The 15,588-nt window shown below is 38.5% G+C and overlaps 1 protein-coding gene across 1 annotated transcript in view; it reads right to left on the bottom strand.

Moving 5' to 3' along the window:
* The window catches only part of LOC111142604 (DCC netrin 1 receptor), a 739,964-nt gene extending 725,286 nt beyond the window's left edge, over positions 1 to 14,678 (bottom strand). Inside the window, exon 1 of the mRNA XM_022495904.1 lies at positions 14,405 to 14,678. Within this exon, the coding sequence (XP_022351612.1) occupies positions 14,405 to 14,663 (259 nt within the window). The 5' untranslated portion in view covers positions 14,664 to 14,678. The remainder of the gene's footprint in view (positions 1 to 14,404) is intronic.
* Positions 14,679 to 15,588: the final 910 nt, after the last annotated feature.

The following is a 15,588-nucleotide window of genomic DNA, read 5'->3' as shown; positions in this document are numbered from 1 at the left end:
ATATTTAACCTATGAGTTGAGTCTTGATACCATCCCTTTTATTTATTTTTGTTAATTTTGCTTTGTTTTGTTTTTTGTTTTTAATTTGACAGAGAAAGCAAGAGACCACAAGCAGGGAGAGCAACAGAGGGAGAGGGAGAAGCAGGATCCCTGCTAAACAGGGAGCCTGATGCAGGGCTGATCCCAGGACCCTGGGATCATGATGGAGCTGAAAGGAGATGCTTAATCCACTGAATCACCCAGGTGCCCCTATACCACACCTTTTATTGAAGATTCTCTACCCTCTTCTAGAAGAGGGCTATGGTTTGTTCTTTTATGTAAGTCGTACCAGGTAGTAGGTCCTCAGGACATTTCAAAGCCCATTCCAAATGGTAACATGTAGATTTCTCTTCTGTTGCCTCCTTGATCTTTCTTTTTCCAAAAGTAGTTCTTTCAAAGATTTACCTATAGACATTCTAAAGTATACAAAGGGAGCCTATATTATTAAAGAATTAAATAATATAGACTAAGTATCTACTGAATGCTAAATATGATAGAAGGGAAAACAAACAAACAAACAAACAAACAAACACAACCACCAAGAAGATATAACAACGACCTACACTGAGACTGGGAAAAATAACGTAAAGCTTTAGAGAAAAGGTCTTACGCCACCACAAAATAATACAAATGCGGAAATAAACAGACCGGGGACTAAGAATTCTCCAATCAATCGGGGTTTCCCCTGCAGAGAGCTGGCATAGCCGACTTTAGTTTATAGACTTTAGTCTATAAACTGTTGAGGGCAGTTTAGTAGAACTCGCTCTGTTTTCCGTAGGATGGGCAGAACGGCCAGTGTGACTGGGAATCTTCGTGATGAAAATTGGCAGCCTTGACCCATGTTGACCACATTTGTAGTTTTTTCCCCCGTTGGTGACCTACCACATGTAAGCCTTCTTCCGGCCTCTAATTTCTGAGGCACAGCAGCCGAGCGAAAAAGTATGAAAAGGTTACTCATTATAAACTGAAAAATGGATAAACTCATAATTTCTCAAACATGTGAAACACATGTCCCCCAGGTAAGACCTTGCACTCCAAATGTCAGGCCAGAGCGAATTCTTAAAGCTGAGTTATAAAGCTCCAAAAATGGAGTTTATAATGAAAATGTTGACAGGCTCTTGGAGCCACTGTAGTATAGAAAATTTAATATGTCACCTTGTTTTACAAGATTTTACTGGCATAGAAGAAAATTAAAACATTTAACATCTTTCACTTCACCAAATTGCTTCCCTCCTCCGAGGTATGGTGCCATTTCTGGTGCTATTTCATTTATAAACATCCTTTTTATCGTCACGGCCCTAGCATGGGCCTGCTTAGCTCTACATCCCCAGTATCCTTTCCAAAGCAATGACATGCTTACTGGGGCAGCATTACCTTATAATTGCATTCACATTTTCTAAAGGTATGTTAACTTGGAAGAGTTCTGGTGGAGGAGGGATTGAATTATTTACATAGCTGCACAGGCAACATAAATAATGCTGATCATTAAAATACTTTCTAAGCGCCTTACAAAAGGCCTTAAAAAAAAAAAAGAAAGAAAGAAACATTTGTACTGCAGATATTTACACAAATCCAGGGGTGATAAAAGAAAGGATAGCCTAGCATTGGAAAAAACATATTTAAATCCTCTGGCAAAATGGAATGACTGCCTGCATTTTTGAACACAAGTAGACAACAAGCATCCTAATGAGGGATGAGGGCACCTGAATGGCTCAGTCTGGAGAGCATGTGGCTCTTGATCTTAGGGCTGTGAGTTCGAACCCTACGCTGAGTGTAGAGATTACTTAAATAAGGGAATAACCTTCAAAAAATGAGAGATAATTTCCTAAGTCAGTTATAAATAATCAAGATTCATGTAAAAACATAGCTAGTAATGCAAGTCAGATTACTAACATGAATCTCCTAACTCTAGCAATGTTTTCATATCTGTAATGACCATTTACTTTCATGATGTGTTAAACACCAATGGGGGTAACCTGTCCATTGGCAGTTCACATGCTTTCTCAGAAGGAAGAGTTATGGCATAATTTGTGCTAGTCCACAGAAAGCTCCCCAAAGCTATGGCAAACTTTACTGCAAGCTTTGGATACGTGAGAATTAAGAGGTACTATGTTTCAAAAAAAAAAAAAAAAAGAGGTGTTATGTTTCAATATCAGGAAGAATAAAGTGAAAACCTTGGATATTACCTAAATACTTTGTCATGATGTCGTTATTTCGTTAACTCTGATTACTCAGGAAGATGGACTGATTCCACAGCATTGGTGCTAAGAGATTTAAAGAGGCACATTTAACCCCACGTGTTTGCACAGGGCCTGTGTGGATGGGGAAGGATAAGCCTCTGGATGGGAAACAGGCCGGACAGGTAGAACATCCAGGGATATGGACATGTGTCCCCATAGAGGAGAGGAGGGCTTCTTCACAGAGCTTCTCTCTTCCCCTCTGCTGCAGAGCACTGAGGGAATTTTCAACAATACCCCAATTTTGTTGTTCATAAACCTTCATTCGTTGAGCCTTTACAAAGTTCCAGGCCCTTTACAGAGCACTGGTTATCTTATCATATTATGATCTTATCTTATCAGATAAGATATGGTTATCTTATCATATTATGTTATATTATCATAACATAGCTTGGTTATCTTCACAGCAAGCTCATTATGGTAGGCCCATTTTATAGAGAGAAGACAAAACCCAGAATATTCCCATAGGTGGCCAAGTTTCCAGAAATAGTGAAGAACCAGAGACAGGATCCAAAGTCCTGGCTGGCTGGCTCTGAAGCCCAATGCTCCTAACCACCCTGCTCTACTGTGCAACTAACTGGGTTCTAAGGAATCTCTTTGCCCAGGTGGGCTATGATATAATAAGATCTGCATCTTCACAAAGTCAGTGACCAGTAGAGGAGTTGAGGTATGGATGTGTATTGGCAATATATAGTGTGCCATATTGAATGCTCTGACAAGAGCCCAGGTCACTGTGTCACAGGTTCTCACAAAATCCCAAGTCACTAGTCAACCATTCCTAAAAGATTGGCTGCATGAACTGAGTCTTGTAAAAATAAAATGCAAGAGTTAGTGCAAGGGATGAGAAAGTAAGACATACAGAATAGTGTGCAAAGCCATGAGCACTAGAATATGCTTAAGAAACTGCTATAAAAACTGAAGAAATAAGTGGGGATGGAGTTATACATAAGGATACAGGAGCAAGTGGGGACCAGAATCTGGAGGGTCTTTAGGACACTAGAGAAAGTTCCCATTGTTCTGTGGTCTGCCCATATGACCAAATGCCACTTTGACAGTATATATAAAGCTTGGGAAATTCTGGTTTCTACTAAAGGGTCACCTCAATCCCAAGTCATGGAGTGACAACTACTAGCAGACAGAAGAGACACATATCAGGAAAATCACAGGACACAGGTGAGCGTTACTCTCCCAGGTTGCTATACTTAAGATTCTCTTTCTCACTTGCTCCCTCTCTCCTTTTTTTTAAGTGAGGCAAATGTCCTTGGCTGTTCATTCACTGTGTCATCATAGCACGTGCTGGAGTAAGCAGCAGATTTCAGTAATATTTAAAAGTTAAGGAGAAGCCAGCTATGTTTGCTCAATGGTAAAATAACAAAACAAAACAAAATAAACAAACAAAAAAAACACTGACCTCTGATGTTTTAGGCCCAAGCTAACAAAATGAATCTACCAATATTTGTTAAAATGCAGATACCCTTTGACTCAACAGTTGCATTGCTAGGAGTAGATCTTAAGAGACATGCAAAAGATAGGCACAGCAGAGTATTCACTGAGTACAAAAATATACATGATGGCATTATGAACAAAAGAGAAAAATTAGAAACAAACCAATATCAATATATGGATGGAAACTATAAAAACTTATAGAGGAATTAAAGAAATGAGACTCATCTGTTAGAGTAAGAAAAGCTACAGAGTATAGGATAATCAAATATTCTCATTTATGTTAAATACAATCAGTAAAGGGATTAAGGTATACATTTGTTGTGATGAGCACTGGGTGATGTACAGAACTGCTGATCACTCCATTGTACACCCAAAACTAATACAACACTGTATGTTAACAACACTGGAATTAAAACAGAAAAGGACAATGAAGACAGAAAGTAGACTGACGGTTTCCAGGGTATGAGGGGAGGGATGAAGATGCTCCAGAGTCAGAAAGTGATGAGGGCTGTACAGCTTTATGAATATACTAACAACGAGGGAATTACCTGCTTTCAAAGGTGAAATTGTATGGTATGTGAACTCTTTCATAATAAAAGCAAACCCCAGATATATGTAATGTGTATGTGTTATGGAGGTTGTGGGGTATTTAAAGGAGACATTTACTCTATCTACAACTACATCCTCCAAACACAGGCACCTCCAGGGCTGAGACTCAACTGGAAATAACCATGGAGAAATAGCCACAATGCTTGCTCATGAAGTACCCAGTGTCCTGTGGGACACACAGGTTGCCCTTGCAAGCAATGCTTGCATCAAAGAAATACTAATTTTGTACGTCATGTTCCAGGTTTTAGAGATGAATTCTCCTTGCAACAGGGGCCACAAAAATCCAATCCAATAAAATCAACCAGCACTGAAACATAGGGTTGAAACTCTATACAGGCTTTATTAATCCTTAACACACTTTCTTAAATAGACTCCTACTTGGCGAAATACTCCAAATGAAATTTCAGCAAGTGAAGTTTCCCGAGCAGCCCCTTTTAAGGGTGGTAGAGCTTCAGGGTTACAATAAAAATGATTTTTTTTTTTTTTTTGGTAAAGTACAATTTTTAACAATGTGCATACCAACAAAAATAGAGGGGCTATCAATCAAACAGTAGGTTTTATGACTCTGGTGTTCATCAATGGATTGAAGACATAGAGGCTTTGATAGGAAGAGCCATCGAACTGGAAAGGTGTGTGAGTGTATGGGCATATTGTCTCTATGGTATGTATTTGTGTCTAAATATCTCTGGACAACCTAGGTTGCTCTATAGATAGTATAAACCTAATTGTTTAAAGATCATAACAGAAAACATGCAGACGATACAACACAGATGCTCTCTCACACACATATCCTCCACCAGCGCGATATTTATCGAACCATTTACATGCAGTTACTCTGACCCCGGCTTACTAGATTTTTAATTAGTCATACTACCCCCAGCCTTCACTGCCTTAAAGAAACAAAAATAAATTATTCTGGGCTCCTGAGCCCAATTCCAATGTGTAGAGAAGGTTTTTCTGCAGAACCAATAATCCTCTGGACACCAACTTGGTGTTCTTAAAATTCAACTCAATTCTGATCTCCACCCACCTGGAGACAGATCAGATTCCAAAGGTTAGGGGTTCAGTCCTATTGCCCCCTGCCACTTCCCACTTCAGAGGCTAGTTAGTCACAAACCCAGGTTCTCACCTGTGCTTCTGACCCACTGACTATAGCCTGGAGGTTCCAACCACCTCCTCCTCAGGTTAGATCAATTTATTGGAACACCTCACATAATGCAGAGAAATATTTTATGTACTAGATCACTGGCTTATCATAAAAGGGTATAACCCAGGGGCAGCCAGAAGGAAGAGATACAAGGACAATGTGTGGGGAAAGGGTGCAGAGTTTCTCTGCCCTTCCCAGGCACCATTCTCTCAGCACCCAACAGGGAAACTCTTGGAACCTTTTTGGGATTTTTAGGGAGGATTCAATACATAGGCTTGACTGATTAAATCACTGACCATTAGCTATTGACTGGATGTCCAGCCCATCTCCCCTCCATCGTAGGAGATCAAGGGGGTGGTAGTGAAAGTTCCAACCCTCTAATCACTTGGTTTTTCTCCTGCTAACCAAGGTCCATCCTTGAGTGGGATCCCAAAGTCAACCTCATGAACATAGCAAAAGACCTTAGTATCTCTCAGGAGTAAGGAAGTACCCAAGGTTTTAGGAGCTCAGTGCCAGAAACAGGATGAAGGTCATATAGATATTTATCTTCAATCACAGTATCACAGTCCCAGAGCTCTATATGGTCCAGTTAAAGCAGGTACATCCATACCTGAGAGGCATTTAAAGACAAGCCCCAGTTAAGAACCTGAAATGAACTGTGTGAACAAAAGCATCTTCTCAGTAGCTTTTAGAGGGTTTCCACCCTTCCCTTCAGTGGAAAACACTGAGCTCCAGGGCTAAGGCAATAGTTTTGGTCTTTTAATAGAAAGCCTCAAAAAAAGAAAAAAAAAAAGCCTCTAAAGAATTTTCAGCTAAGCAGTGGGAGAAGCAGATTTAAATATATTAATACTATATTACATTATTTATTATGTAAGAGTGTGTATATGTGTGTGTGTGTGTGTGTGTGTGTGTGTGTGTATTCACAGTGTACTGTGAAATGAGATGGTAGATTGGGACCAACCCTCCTTATTTATTTTCTATCAAAAATATCCAACCTTGCTGTTTCATTGTTGCTGTTTTATGCTAAACTCAGGATTTAAGTTCCAAAACAAGTTACTTGCCGCATCAAGAACACGTGGCTCCGTCATGTCTCCCAACGGCTCTGTATTCACTAGGAATCAACTTTTCTGATTTATTCTAATTCTCACAGCTACTGAACAATAGGCTTTTAAACAATTATGGGAGTAATGGCCAATGGGTTAGACTGCTTATTACAGAATATATGGAGATTGTAGGTATAAAATTAGACTATTAAAAAACAATAATTTCCTAAAGGGAGAAGAGTAACTGCTTTCACTAACAGTACTTTCACCTACATTCTAAAAGGAAAAGATTAAAATGATGTAGGGACTACATACACTGAGGTTTTCTATGATTTCTTTTAACTAACATAGTTTCTAGAACATCCCCTAAGTTTAACGGTTTCCTTACTTTGTAGAAAAACTTTGTATCTAATACAAATATCTCAATTCAAAGGTCGTTATATAATATTACATTTAAATAATAAATTTTACTGTGGACATAAAAAATATAATAGGAAAAAAACCAGGACCTGTGATAGGTTCATAAAAGTAAAAATGTTTTATTAAATTTATTATCAGTCATAATTTCATCAGAGATTTACAATGATGTCACCTGAGCTATCTACTTACTCTGTTTAAGTCTTTGCTAGGCCTGACATTTATCAAAAAAAAAAAAAAAAAAAATCAAGCTTTTGTATTCCAAAGGGGTCTTCTAGAATGCGAAACAGTTTTCTGTTACTAACATTGAATTATTTTAAATATTACTCCTGCATTTTTATTATAGTACCAGCAAAAATCACACTGCAGCTAGCTTAACGTTTGAGAAAAAAACAAAACAAAACAAAACAAAACAAAAAACAGTGCTCTTAAGATAATGATTTTTAGAATGAATTATTAGCTATTTCCATTGTCACATGAATTAGAATTCATAACAAAGAAAGGAAATGAAAGGTAGGAAGAATTTTTAAAACTTGTTTTGTTGATGTTTCCACCATAAAAAGCCCTGTCAAGTTCTCTTTTGTAATTTTTATAATGTAGAAGGTGTCTTTCCACTGTGCATATTTTTCAGGAATATATATCTATTTTAATTTTATTGCAGAGTTAATTGACTTAGGAAGGAAGCAACTAAAAACCTATTTTTTAAAATGCAATTATTTAAGGCGAGGATACAGGAGGATGCGGTTAAGGAAGCACTGGGACAAGTTGGTGATAATCCCAGTTTTATTTAGCAATAAAATTAAAAGAAAATTATAAGATTAGCACACACACAACAATTACTTATAACACCACATTTGCTTCCTATATATATATACATATATTTTACTCTCATGTTTTATCCACAAAACAATAGGAACATTTAGCTAGCTGAAGATAATTAAGGACCATTAAGAATTATGGTGTCTGAACAATTTATTTTCCTACTTATTGTTTGAAAATAAATACTATCCCTATTGGATTAAAATAAAAAAAAAGCTTTGCTCTGTAACTGCATCTTCCCAAAATAGAATTTTGACGGTTATAGGGCCTTGGGTTACATTTTCTAAAATGCTTGACCAGATGAACTTGACCTTCTAGGCAAGATTCTTATATTTGTTCCTGTAGAGAAAAGGAATATAAGCATTTTTCTTGCTGTTTCCTTTATATAACATTTGAGTGACCTGAGGCAATGTAGTTTATTCTCCTTTTTCTTAAGACAAGCTCCTTTTTCTGTTTCCTTTTAAAGTAAAAACGTAAAGGTCAGATTATCATTTCACAAAATGCTCCATTCAGCTGAGGTGATTCTAGCTTCTCTCACCATAATATGCTTTCACTAATTATTTCATAACTCATTTAAATGGGAAGCATTCTGGAAGGGAATTCACTGCAACAACTCCTCAAGTAACTATTATTTTTTTTAACACAGGGGAATTTTAATTATAATGCCTGTGTTATTTAAAAGCAGTGTGTGACAATTTGCATCTTGAAACATCTATTGTAATAAGGAAGAAGAAAAAAATATGCTGCTGAATGAAGTAACAATTCGAGTAAAGGCAATTTAGTTGGCCTTTTATTCGCTTGATTTTCAAGAAACAGAAAGAAAAAAATGCTAACTGAGCCTGAATTATGAAACCACTTACAAAGATTAAAAGATAAGAAAAATCTTACCCCTATAAAGAGTATATATAAGCTTTTTTTTTTTTTATATAAGCTTATTTTTAAAGTTATATGTTCTCTCTACTTTAGGAGATATTTATCGTGTGTCATCATTTAATGCATAATGATGGAAGCAAAACCTCTCATTTGAGAAGAAAACAACCAAATCATAGTGTTTTCCCACAGGGAGTTGATATTTTCAAGGGACTAAATGGATAAATAAAACCTATTATTATTATTATTATTATTATTATTATTATGACAATGACTATTCTTTCCCTTTGTTTATATTTTGGAGAGTTTTATTGGTTAAAAATAAATGACTACTTAGGAAACTATTCACAGTGTCCTTACATCTAATCCTCAGATTGAGAAGCAAAGTGATAAGGGAATAAGTATGTGTCAGAGTTAGAGAATGTGGGTTCCACTTTCTGCCTGTAGAAAGTTCTCTATTAATCTGGGTATCTGGGGGCGTCTGGGTGGCTCAGTGGTTTAAAGCCTCTGCCTTCAGCTCAGGTCATGATCTCAGGGTCCTGGGATCGAGCCCCCCATCGGGCTCTCTGCTCAGCAGGGAGCCTGTTTCCCCCTCTCTCTATGCCTGCCTCTCTGCTTACTTGTGATCTCTGTCAAATAAATAAATAAAACCTTTAAAAAAAAAATCTGGGTATCTGTATCACAGAGCCTTTTTGAGCATTATGAGCTAATGTATATGAATATACTACACAAAGAGGAAAAGATCATACAAAAGTCAGTGGTTTTAATAGTCAAGAAGTAAATGCTTAAAAATTAACAAAAGAAGAATCTACCTGGATACAGATGCTCTATGATGTATGACGTATCCTGCAATCAGTGTCCATTTACCTGAGGAGGAGCAGATCCCAGTGCATCCCCCAAGAGAGTAAATACAAGGAGAGTTTGTACTTGGGTTCCAGCTGTGATCCTCATAGCCCAGCAGGGGAAGTGAGTGGGCAAGGAGCTGGGTGGTTGGGTGGGTGTGTGGGTGGCAGATGGGAGGGATTAATATTAAGGAAAATAAACAAGATGGTACTTTCATGATTATGCAGTGGAGCTTGGCAGTGATATGGTTTTCTTACACACTGGCATTGACTCCCCTCTCCCCCAGAGAAGAGGGGGTTATGATAAACTCTCAGACTAGACCAAAACTCCCGTGAACTCAGCTTCAGTGAATCTTTTTCAGTTGGAAGGACAGTAAGAAGGCTCCGTTGAGAAGACTGACCAGCGTCTTTTTCTGAAATGATAACAGCAGTTTCATGATCTAGAACTCCTGGTTTGACCAGTACAAATTACATTGGCTTCATGGACAGAACACTAGATTAAGTTGTGAAAAATGAACCTTGTAGTCAAACAGATTTTGGCACAGCTTGCCAACAAACTGCATAGATTCAACTTTTAAAAACTCAATTCAGGCTTGCCAGTGTGTGCTTGTAGATTGCAAAAGCAGATATCTGATCCAAGATGACAATATTGATAGCTCACGATTTGTAGCCTATATTTCTTTTTCTCCTAATTCCTCCAAAAATGTTCTGAATCATCACAAGGAATATTCAAAGTTGTCATTCCCTAATAATACTAATTTCAGTAACATCATAACATCCATTTTAGGTCAATTTGTACCATTACTGCTGCCATTGAATAAGAAATTACTCTGTACCAGGGCTTTACATGCTAAATGTTATTTAAAAGCCAGCACAGGGGCGCCTGGGTGGCTCAGTGGGTTAAGCCGCTGCCTTCAGCTCAGGTCATGATCTCAGGGTCCTGGGATCGAGTCCCGCATCGGGCTCTCTGCTCGGCAGGGAGCCTGCTTCCCTCTCTCCCTCTCCGCCTGCCTCTTTGTCTACTTGTGATCTCTCTCTGTCAAATAAATAAATAAAATCTTTAAAAAAAATAAAATAAAAAATAAAAGCCAGCACAGCCTTAGGAGGTAGGTTATTGTTATGTCGATTTTACAGAAGAGAATCCAGAGGCTCAGATAGCTGGCAACATCTGGAGTAGGGAAAATGTGCTTGGCCATGTCCATGCTCATCTTGATGTTATGGATTTCAGAAGGAATGAGGAATTGGCACATGCCTTTTTTATTTTTTTAAGTAGCCTATCAATATCCCAGCACAGTCCATTTCTACTTCCAAAGTCCTCAATAGTTAATTACTTTATAGACTACTGAGATATAAATCAAATTATTCCAATAATTTATCAACTACTGAGATATAAAGAAAATCACTCCAACTCTGTCCATCAAGTAGTTGTTTAATCTCATCAAGCTCAAAAAAAAAAAAAAAGAAAGGAAGGAAGAGAGAGCGAAGTCGAGGAGGAGGAGGAGGAAAACAAAGATGACGCTGACAGTTGAGTAGCCAAGGTCAAGCTACTCCATCACGGACCACTGTATCATGAAGATTATTCTTATTCTGCCCAGAAAGCAGTAGAGACCCCAGGGGCTCAAGAGAAACTTTTGCCCCCCTCTTAACTATACAGAGTAATCTAAATTGGAGGTCTTCCCCCAGAACAAGGATTATCAGTGGAAATAAATTTTATTTGAAAATTTTTGCCATCCATATGGCAGGGCAAACCTCTAATTACCAAACTTCTTCCTCTTATTGCCCTGTGAAATGCATTCCTTTTTTCTGAAATCCAAAAGCACAACCCCTACTCCTTAGTTCAGAATGATGTAGATACCTCATTTTGTCTGTGTGTCTTTGGAATTTCCATGTCTGTATGCATGCTATTAAATTCTATTTTCTCCTGTTAATCTGTTCTATGTCAATCTGGTTCTTAGTCCAGGTAGATGGACCCTTGAAAGGGACAGAAATTCTTACTCCCCTACAATGGAAACCTCTCCATATATGGCATAGCTCCATGTGTTCACTGGCAAAGCAAATAGCTAATGAATAAGTACGAAACATGCCCAACACTCTGGTAGGTAGAGAGCGGGGATGGGAAGGAGAAGCTTTGCAGATAAAGTTTGTCTCTGGTTCTCTTTTTAAAAGTCTCAATCTAGAATGCTAAACAGAAATATCCATGGCAGAGAAATACTGCACCATTTTAGACTAGAGCTTACTGGATACAAATAAAAATTCCCCAGTTTCATGGGGTGCCTGGGTGGCTCAGTGGGTTAAGCCGCTGCCTTCGGCTCAGGTCGTGATCTCAGGGTCCTGGGATCGAGCCCTGCACCGGGCTCTCTGCTCAGCAGGGAGCCTGCTTCCTCCTCTCTCTCTGCCGGCTTCTCTGCCTGCTTGTGATCTCTCTCTGTCAAATAAATAAATAAAAATCTTAAAAAAAAAAAAAAAATTCCCCAGTTTCAGCCAATACAGGCCAAGCTGCTTTCAAATGGAATAATAGCCCTTACTGATAGAACTTGCAATTCTCAGGAATGCCAATAGACAATAACTTGTTACACTGAGAACTTTTTTTTTTTTTTTTTTAAAGAGAGGGAGAGAGGTGGGGAGGGGCCGAAGGAGAGCTAGAGAGAGAATCTTAAGCAAGCTCCATGCCCACCACTGGGGGGCCCATCTCACAACACTGAGATCATGACCTGAGCCAAAATCAAGAGTTGGAAGCTCAACCATGTCACACAGGCACCCTATACTGAGACTTTTAATAAGATGTTAGACGGATGGTAGCCCTTGGTTTATCTTTCCTACTCCCCTCCTCCGGCTTCAGCTAAGAGTACAGTTAAGTTTAAGAGTTTGAAGAGCATGCGAGAAGTTCCTAGAAAATTGGATGAATGGTGCATGGCAAGAGCACGGTACGTAATGTTCTGATTGATTAAAGACAGATTTCATTTGCCACATTTCTTTCTCCTGAAAGACACTTTGAGAAAGCAAAAGGTGGAAGAGAGGCATTATTATTTTAAATGGACTCTACACCACACTTGAGGGTACAAAACAGGTTTTTTGGTGGGTTTTTTTGTTTGTTTTGTTTTTTCACTCACGCAAAGCTGACTGTTACCTTTTAGCGGTGACTGGTTTATTGACTGCTAATGCTTTAAAAATGAGATTAAATCAAGCCCATGGTCTTTATTACAAGGAAGATATATACCCCTTGTGTATTCCAGTGGTTTGGCAATCTTAACCTGGACAGACATAACATTGATGTATGCTGTGTTGCCAAACAGCATGGTAAGTGTTTAAAATGCTGTGAACAGCCTTATTGCCTTGAAATGATACAATCTAATATTAGATTGTAACTCAGTGACTGAATCTGCCAACCCATCCTTCTACAGAATAGGAAAGTTGAAGCTACTTTGTTTTAATATCTCACAGGGAAGGGATCATTCTTCATTTCACCATTGAAACAGAGCAGGTAAAAGTGAATCTAGATTGCAGGGAAACGGAAACCACAATAAATCAGGTCATTTTCATTAACAGCACATATGCATCTGCCTTTTAGTACTGTCGAAACACCAGCCTAGCTCATTCAAATCTGCAGAACTACCTTAGCAGCATGGGTGACGAATGGGTGGGATCTGAAGGGCCAGAAATTCTTACGCTAGAAAAATCGAATTGCACCCTTTCCACTTCACTTGGAATATCCTGGCAAAGCGGATCTTACCTTAATCCTCAGCGTTTATTCCACTTGTTCCTTTTAATCAATCATAATTAATATAGACTTTCAGTCCTCTCTACACTTTACGCTCATCAATCAAATTCCAGGCATCCATCACTCAAAGGACCCAGGGGGCTGATAGCCTTGGTTTGCATGATCAGAATGCCACCTCATGTGCTTCCTGAGTAACAAGGACTTTCTGCAACTGTGCTTTGGCCTGTCACTGCTAAAGCAGTCAGGACACCACCAGGTGGGTCAACAGACCATTCAAGTTTTCCTTGAGACTGAGGGCTTGGTTCTTAGGGCATGATGGTACTTTCAAATGCTAAAACCAGGCCAGTCCTGGTTAAAACCGGATGGTTGGCCACTGTCTCTCTAGGTGAAGACTTGCCCCCTATCCAAGACATTTTTGCTCAGGCATAGGCTAGGCTGGTTTGTGACACTCTTTTGTGGCATGAAACCGGATTTCTGGACTGAATGCATATCAGTAGGCAATATCTGCAGTATCTGATTTTCTATGCTGTCACCTGACAAGAACATCTCTTGTAGATTTTAACTTCCTCGCACCCTCGGTAGAAGAATGAGTGCTGGAGTGGTGGTCCTGTCCATTGTCCTAGCACATGTTATTGCTGAAAATGAGTCTTCATTCTTATCAGTATTCTATATTTTAGACAAAATGGGACCTGGGAAAAGAAGCCCATATCAAATGTTTGCCCTCTTGGTTTAATTGCAAATTGTTATTTCTCATTTGGAAATCTATATGTTGCAGTTCAAGCCATTATCATTAAAACAAAATACACTGCTCTGAAGGAAAAAAAAAAAAAGAAAGAAAGAAAAAGGGGGAAAAAAGCTCTGCAAAATGTCAGGATTAGTGATTCTCTAAAATGGAATTAATTAGAAAATCATTTTTCCTAATATTTTCAACTAATGAAAAGTCCTCCCCACAGACACAAGTAGTATATCAACTTGAGACAGTCTTTGTTTCTGAAAAACCTCATTTTCAGAATGGTTGCTCAGATCCTTCCACTGTTTTCCAAGCAATTAAGGAGAAAGTAAGTCAAAATGAAAAGGGAATATGCATTTATCTTCTTTACATTGTTCCCTTATCCTAAAAATGCATACTTTTTCTATAAAGATAATTCCCTTATTCCCAAAAAGAGGAATAAGAAGAGTTGGAGAAGGAGGAGGAGAAAAAGGAAGAATCCACTTACCTGCTACAGCAACTTTTGCTGTCCGACTAATGATCGACCCAGAATCTCCTAAAGATGCCTCACATTGGTAAAGTCCCTCATCGGGCTTGTGGTGCCTGGAGTGAAGTATGTTTTGTATCAACAGAGAGCCATTTGGAAGTTGCTGCTTCCTTTCATCCATTCCCAAGGCCAGGTGGACGCCATCTTTCTTCCACTTGATCATCGGGACTCCCCGGTCAGACTCCGCAGAGCAGTTCAGGAGGACATTTCCTCCCCGCATGGTGACAGCATCGGAAGGCTCCGACAGGAAGCGTAGTGATGTGAAAGGCTTAATCTGGAAACCTGGAGCAAGAAAGCAAGAGGGAAATAAATATGTTCACTTAATCAAAGGGATCACAGGCTTTCATATTCTGCTTCTTCTTTAAAAAACTTTTCAAAACAGCAGGGGTCTTTGAAAAATATCAAAGAATAAATTATATTCTGTTAAAGGAACAAAACAAACAAACAAAAACACCCCAGTTGAGCTAACCAAATTAATGAAACAATTGACCGAAAAAGTAATAATGTGAGAAATTAAAAATTCATACAAATCTAAGTATGGCCATCACCACTTATAAGTCAATATATAAGTCTATATATAAGCTTAAATATATAGACAGAAAAAGCTAATATTTTCCAAATAAAACTAGATATTTTAAAGTAACAATGCTTAGTAGTGGAGAAGCAGTAGTAGTCCCCTAGGATTTGGGGGACTTTTTTAAAAAAAATTTTTTAATTAACATATAATGTATTATTAGCCCCAGGGGTACAGGTCTGTGAATCATCAGGTTTACACTTCATAGCACCCACCATAGCACATATCCTTCCCAATGCCCATAACCCCACCACCCTCTCCCAAACCCCCTCCCCTCGGCAACCCTCAGTGTGTTTGGCGAGATTAAGAGTCTCTTATGGTTTGTCTCCCTCCTGATCCCATCTTGTTACATTTATTCCTTCCTACCCCTAAACTGGGGGACATTTTCTATCTCTGCATTTTGCACCCATTAATTTTTTTGAAAAAAATTTACTCAGATATGTCATTTCATTAACAACAACAAGAACAAAAATCAACTGAACACCATAAAGAAAGTCATTTAGAACAAAGCTCTGGTGAGTTTTAAAATGGGTAACAAATCCCCACTTGCAGAAGCAAGTCAATAATGCCA

Source organism: Enhydra lutris, unplaced genomic scaffold, assembly GCF_002288905.1.
Source record: "Enhydra lutris kenyoni isolate GAN:26980312 unplaced genomic scaffold, ASM228890v2 scaffoldscaffold8, whole genome shotgun sequence".
NCBI classification, from domain to species: domain Eukaryota; kingdom Metazoa; phylum Chordata; class Mammalia; order Carnivora; family Mustelidae; genus Enhydra; species Enhydra lutris.
The sequence above is the reverse complement of the archived record's forward strand: the minus strand, read 5'-3'. Positions and strand labels throughout refer to the sequence as shown.